This window comes from Monopterus albus, unplaced genomic scaffold, assembly GCF_001952655.1.
Source record: "Monopterus albus unplaced genomic scaffold, M_albus_1.0 scaffold119.1, whole genome shotgun sequence".
Lineage (NCBI taxonomy): Eukaryota > Metazoa > Chordata > Actinopteri > Synbranchiformes > Synbranchidae > Monopterus > Monopterus albus.
The window spans coordinates 358418-365754 of record NW_018127999.1 but is presented as its reverse complement, the minus strand read 5'-3'; the positions used below and the strand labels follow the sequence as shown (position 1 = coordinate 365754).

At 40.1% G+C, this 7337-nt stretch overlaps 1 protein-coding gene across 2 annotated transcripts in view; it reads left to right on the top strand.

The window, feature by feature from the left end:
- Positions 1–7337, top strand: part of fstl4 (follistatin-like 4) — a 215047-nt gene that overhangs the window by 187686 nt on the left and 20024 nt on the right. For both annotated transcript variants that reach the window (XM_020611963.1, XM_020611962.1), the window contains exons 10-13: positions 1829–1963; positions 3346–3372; positions 4591–4709; positions 5866–6015. In XM_020611963.1, coding sequence (XP_020467619.1) covers positions 1829–1963; positions 3346–3372; positions 4591–4709; positions 5866–6015 — 431 coding nt within the window. The remainder of the gene's footprint in view (positions 1–1828; positions 1964–3345; positions 3373–4590; positions 4710–5865; positions 6016–7337) is intronic.

Genomic DNA, 7337 nt, shown 5'->3' with positions numbered 1-7337 from the left:
CTCAAGATCTCCCTTAGATAAAATCTTCCTTAATTTAGATATATTTCTCAAATGAAAGAAGCAATTCCTGACTAACTGTCTTATATGACAGTCAAAGGACATTGCCTGGTCCAACACAACACCAAGGCTTCGAAGGCTCAACTGGACAGAAGAGCCCAACAAACCAAGGTGTTGTTTAATTCCGGCAATCTTAGTATCAGGTGCCACAATAAGTGTCTCAGTCTTGTTAGAATTTATGCAAAGATAATTATTGTTGAGCCAGATCTTAATGGATGACAAGCACTCTAATAATATCGCTAATTGGTGAATCATTAAAAGAACAATAAATTTGAAGATCATCTGCATAAAGATGATAAGACACATTGCCAAAGCGCCGGATAATCTGACGCAGTGGATATATATATATAGTAAAAACAAAAGAGGGCCCAAGACCGACCCTTGTGGAACTCCACAGAACAAAGCAGCCACTCCAGACATGATATTATTAATATTCACATTAAAAGTTCAATCACTAAGATAGGAAGAGAACCACCTCAGGACAGTCTCAGAAAATCCCAGCGATTGAAGGCGATTTATCAAAATTCCATGGTCCACAGTGTCAAAAGCAGATGTCAAGATAAGAAGTAGCTCTAGTGGGAACTGTTTACAGTGACGTCAGTGGGATGACCCAAAGTAACTATCTGAACATGTCTGAAAACTAATTTTTGCCAACTTAAGCTGTAAACCCACCAATAACATATAAAGTTGTTGTGGTGAACTTGTTTGTAAGTAGTTGCATATTAACACACTGAGCAACGTGAAGCAGTGTCTCTGGGCGTTTTTACTTCTGTTTTGCTCTCCACTAACTCCTGACCAAAATATCTGGCTGTTTAGCTGCTAAATGCTGCACTGCACTAACCAGCTAGTTGCTAAGTTTGTCTATATGCCATGTGTTGCAAAATCAGAAGGCTAATTTAATGAGTGGTTGATTCAGTGATTTTCAGAATGAATCGAGCTGAACATAATTGTATGAATTCAAATTAAAGTTGTGTGAAGGCCTGTTTCAAGGCAGTTTTTACTTCAAAGTGTTGCACTTTCCCCTGATAAAAGAGAATTATCAGAATCCAAAAGACATTTCACTAATGTGAGAAGGTTTGCGTCAACTTCTGTAATGTCTTATTTTTATAAGCCCTTAATAAATTAGCAGATAGAGATCATTTTCAAATAAATGAGCACTGCTTGATTTGCAAGCGTGTGTTTCACTGCTGTTTCGTAAATGTGTGGAAAAACTGTAACAGGTAAGAAAACAGACGTGAGGCAAAAAGAGGAAATCTAACAAGTGAAAGACTAAAAGGAGAGTGTGGATGTTATAGAAGTTCGGAGATACTTTGGGACGTGCACAGAAAGGGATGAAAACTGAAGCTTCCTTTAATGTTCTTATGCCATTCTGTAAAGTGCAGTGGTATTGTGATCAGTGTAGTGATACAGTACTTACAGGGAGAATCATACGGCAGCTGTACATTACAGTCCTTGATGCTACATCAGACAGTCTGGTTCTGACACTGACCTCTGTCTCAACATGGCCGCCATCACCTGTCACCTCCGTCTGACATCACTACCGCAGCTTGAACCAAACAATCCAGCCTTTTATTTTATTGGGTGGAGGGAGTGGGCGACACATGCTTGATGTGAAGTGTTGTTTTATTAAAGCACTGTTTTTGTTGCATAAGGCTGCCAGTTAACAGTGTCAAATATACAGTAGGCTATATGTAATGCACTCCATAAAGATGTATTATAATGCAGCAAGAACAAACACTTTGTTTTCCATTTGTTTCCTTTCTGCTTTTAGCAAATGGTAGCGAGCTCTTCATTGGCAGCGTTCGGTACGAAGACACCGGAGCCTACACGTGCATCGCCAAGAACGAAGTGGGAGTGGACGAAGATATCTCCTCTCTGTTTGTTGAAGACTCAGCCAAGAAGACCCGTAAGTCTTACAGTGCCAACTTTCAATCTCGACTCCTGAATAAAAAAAATTATAGTAACTCAATAACATTTCAGCCTTGTTTCTGTCCATTACAGAATCTAAAAGAAGCATGACCTTGAAAACCAAATAAGTTTACCCATGTGTTTTTTGCAAAATGAGTTTATCACATGAACCATAATGGTATAAATCTCAGTGATAATGCCTGCCTAGAGAGCGTTTTAATCGGTAGGAAGTTAAAGAAAGATCAAATCAAATCAAAATGCATTTATGTAGTATTTTAAAACAATGACATGTTGATCAAAGTACTTCACAAGTACTAAAAAAAAGAATAAAACACCATAAAAAGTGAATAGAAACAAAATAAGGTGACAAACAGTCACAAAGAATAGTTGCCAAGGCAAATAAATACACTTTTAATTAGGATTTAAACTCTGACAGGTCTGACACAGATCCAACATTTATAGAGTCTCGGGGCCACTACAGAAAAGCACAGTCACCCCAGCAGCATCGTTTGACCCTGGGGACCTCTAACACTGTTCACAGATTTAGCTTTCTAGATAAATATAATTGCTTTCATCTGACATCACTGCCATAGACGTAGCAGGTGGAGTGAAGTGCTACCAGTATGGCAACGGCCAGACTTGATCTTCAAAACTGCTCTTCAGAAATCGGGTGACGTCACAGAGGGTTTGCCCAGTTTTATATACAGTCAGCGTGAAAAACTTAGGGGGGACCTGAATAATGCTGAAATGGCAGCGCAGAGTGGCACTTCTATATTAACTGCACCCAGCTGCCTGGCACCTTTTATACTAATGCTGAGATCAGAATACATGATATCAGCTAAATAATGTCCATACCTGACAGACATAGAGATCACAAGTGAGCGTTAAGGGCAACATTTGTTCCATTTACCCCCTGTAGTATTTCAAAGTGGTAGAAAACTGATGTACCATCTAAACCAGTCATTTGTAATCCAAACAAATGTTGTGGCTGTGGGCAGTTAACTGGCTTCATTTATGTAATGATCTCATTCAAATACAAAGATTTAAACAATCAAATCTCATGTTTTATGTTTCTTCAATATTTGGTCGTTCATTAGATTGCATCATTTGAAGTTAACCATGGCTACCTGGACCAGGCTAATCAGGCCAATCAAAATTAAACTGAATAATCAGACGTGTCTCCTCTCAAGGCAAGAGTGATGTCTTGATTTAGGAGGAGGAAACATGGTCCTGTCAGCAGCAGTGGGCAACATTTTGCATCTGTCAAATGTTTTTTGTTTTGACATTTCTGACAAGAGAAATCACCTGTCTCTTGTTTTCTCAAGATGATTTAATATTTTCCTTCTCTTTTGTCCCCTTTTTCTCTGGCTGATTCTGCAGTTGCAAACATTCTGTGGAGAGAAGAAGGTAATACATTACAGCTATCAAAATGCCTTTGCATTGTTGTGAATAAGAAAAGGTGCAGAGCATGTTTTATAGCTCTTCATCTCCTGCAGCTGGATATCTACACTTTGCAAGATGTTTGCTGTATTGTCCAAAGAATCACAAAGTTGTTTCCTCTACAACAAAACTTTTGCTTCAAGTCTCGCTTTCTCCCTTGCATACCCCAGGTGTTCTATCCTTTCGTAGTGTTCTTTCTATTCTTTTCAGATCACCCTGGGGAAGGGCACTTTACACATGAGCAGGAATTTATGGATTTTGAAAATAATGCCACAGATCCAATGTGGTAGCTACAAGGAAAACAACTTTGTGGTTTACAACAGTATACAAACCCGCCCTCTCTTTGTCCTGCACATATACTGTAATTATTACAACATGAACATGGCCACATGTATGGTTTTACAACTTCACTGGAAAATCCTCTGTGGTTTAGAATGTAATACAAATACAGTCTGTTTTATATTCATGATAACCACGTCAGGTTCACCTCAGAACCAAAAGAAACCGGTGTGGTTTAGAATACACTACAATACTCAGTGTTGGTTTTACCCCATTAGCATCATGTGTTTACTGTGTGTGTGTGTTTCTTTTTGTGTCAGCGTTTTGGTATGAACTGCTTGCATGTGTTTCAGAATGTTGAGTGCTCATTCTGTGTTTTATCTGACAGGGATGTAGTGCACAAATACTAACAGCCTGACAAATCAGTCGCCATCATAATTTTCAACAACAAATGCATCCTCCTCGTTTATGCATGCCATAAGTGTGAATATGCATATCATCTCTGCTCATGTGATGTATTCCTGACAGGATCACCGGCTTGTTGTTCACCCAAATGACCAACAGTGATCTCCATAATTCAGCAGCAGCTGTTTACACCAGGCAGACAAGAAGTGAAATGCTTCCTCGTGAAGACACTGCCTTTAATTTGATGTCCCCTGCCATAGTATGTTGTCGACATGTTGCTGACAGGGCCCTTTGTAGGCATTGTCAGAGCAGCTGGCAGCCACACGCTGCCCATCCCAGCAAGCATGATAGCCTGCTAACATAAGTCTTACCACGTCTCCTCTGGCAGGGAAATTGAAATGCCCATCATGTCAGATAAGACAGGAGTGATATTTTCTGTTGTGTTAATTTGTATGTGTTGTTTTTTTAAAAGCAGTTTTCTCAACATTTTCTCTCTACTAGGGTTGAGTGTGGGGAACATGTTCTACATATTTTCTGATGAGGGCATCACAGTTCTCCAGCCCAGTGAATGTGAGATACACAGACACATGAAGAGGACAGAGAGGATTGTTGCCACCTATGTAAGTGCCTATTATGTTTTAGATATCAAGGTTTTATGGTGTAGTAAATATAGCAAAAGTACACAACAAAGGTCTCTGTCAGGTAATGACACGCCTGTAGTTTAGTTTCAGACTTCCCCCATATTTCACTAAATATGTTTCAGGATATTGTTTGTAATTGCTGTCTTTTAAAGTCAAATTATATGTAAAGCAGAAGGATACCGTAGCTACACCACCAAGGGTATCTTACTCCCAGTTAGAAATAGAACTTAATTAGTTTGTTGTACCATAATCCAGACGAGCAGCAGAGCCCGTATTCTTCAATGGGAAAATAATTATCCATTAGAATCTCAAGGTTTACCCATTTATCTTACTTTATAGTTATTCATTGACATTTCATTGTGAAAGGAAATCACAACCTAAATGAAGGCCATCCTTCCTCCTCCCCTTCCTGTGTCACTAAATGTAATGGCATTACTTGCGTCCATTATTCAGCATCTCACACCAGCAGACTGTACAGAGTCTATTCTACACACCCTGACGTTTTTAATCCACTGGAGAACATCACTCTCCCAGAGCAATGGGCTTTAGATGGTAAAGTTGGTTGTTCCTCTGAGGAATTTGGGTTTTACAGGAGCCTGTAATTGTATTAAAGATCAATACAAACTCAGTAAGCCATGTGTTAGGCAGTTCCTGCTGTAAACAGCAGTTTCTCTACTTTGTTGAGGTGGAGAGGAGGAGGAAACTCTTAAAACACCACTGTTGTGGGTCTGTGCATTAGTGAGTACATACTAGTATACATAGTACAGAGGGAGTGGGTGCATACGTCTCTCGTCAGCAAAGCTGGCAGGCTGCAGGGCCTGGAGATCTATTACTCTGATCAGCAGTGGTATATGAACACAATGTTTACTTCAAGCTCATACATAATATGATTTCTAAGTTAAAAGCACAAATACTGGTTCTTATATGGAAACAATCTTAGGGAGTGTTATCGGTAGCAGAATGGTTCCATGATAAAATCACATCATGATATGAGTCCAGTAAAAGCAAATAACCCACAATTTTGATGAGTGATAGTAGAAAAAGAACTGTACTGCTGATCCGTGACACACTGGCGAATCCTGCCAACCTTTTCCTCCTCCTATCTTCCTCTCTGTTTTATGTTGGTTCTTACCAGGAGGAGATGTGCCCTAAAGGTGAGGGGGTGTCACCTCAGCACTGCGTGTGGTCGTCAGCAGTCAACATCAGGGATAAGTATATCTACGTGACCCAGCCCCTCCAGAGTCGACTGCTGGTCGTTGACATTCAGGCACAGAAGGTGGTGCAGGTGGGTGGAGCAGGTATCAGGCTTGTCACAACACACCAAAGTCTCAGAACATCTCAGAAAGCAGTGGCAACATTTTAAAGCTTCCACAGAAAACTTTGTATATGAGAAAAGTGTTAACAAAAGTTCAGCTCAAAGAATAATGTTCAATGAGAATTGTAAACTGGAAAAACTTGAATTAAGTCCAGGTTTCTCCAGACACAGTACAGCAATTAGTGCCATTTAGTTGACTTCAATTAAGTTGTCATTTTTTATAGCTGTGATTCTGGGCAGCTGTGACTAGCACTAATCATAGGGTGAGCTCCTCCATCCTCCCATCCAAGTGTCCTAGTGCAGGACACTGAACCCAGGCCAGCCCCCGCATGGCAGCTTGACGTTGTCTGTGTGCTACTGTGGGTAAGAATAAAAAACTGTACAGCATCTTGGACAAAAGTGTTAAATAAATGTAGGTCTTTATCAAACAGTGTAACTGAGCAGTCTGCACGGGGCTCTAGTAAAAGCATTACTCTGCATTTACGGAGTCTGGAGTGCAGTGGGGTTTTTTTTTAACCTTTCTAAAACAAATAGCACAAGAGCAAAATTGATTTCATATGCTCTAGCATAAGCTCCGACCATTAGCATACTTTTGAACTGCCAGCGATGTAATAAGACTGCATGCAAGGTAAAAGATATCAAATGCACCTCAGCACTTGAAACAATATGGCGCCCAAGTGAATGCTGGCTGCCGCACCATTCATCTTGCCTGTAATGGCTGTTTAGAGACTGAATCCCTCAGGGGTTCTTCCAGGGTCAGCATCATTTATACTGATATACAGCATAAGAAGAAATAGGCGTATCTTGAGGAGGTGGGAGAATGAGATTAAATGGGAAATTGAGCAGGTAGCAGTGCAAACATGTCATCATAAACTTGTAACTTCACTTTATCAGTTAAAAAAACAGGCAACTAATAGTTGGATACTTATGCACTTTTTAGTTGAGACCTATCTGAAAACCAGTCACATTATTTACTTATTTCATTAATTCTGGCACATCAGACGTTCTCACAACATTTAAAGTTCAGGTACATGACTCCTTTCTTTCCTTTGATCACCCTGTCCTTGCCCTGCATTCCCCATTCTCTCTTTTTTGAGGACCCTGTCTGGCCTCAGGTGCAGGTTAATCTACCATCCTGTTTTCCCTCTTTTCTTTCTCTGTTGTCTCAAGGCTCTCTCTAGCTCTCTCTTTTAACAAAACATGTAGTTGTGGCTTTATTCCACCATTGCTTTTAGAACAAAAGAGAAGATGGCAGACTGCAATGAATGTACTTTATCCACTGACAGCAGGAA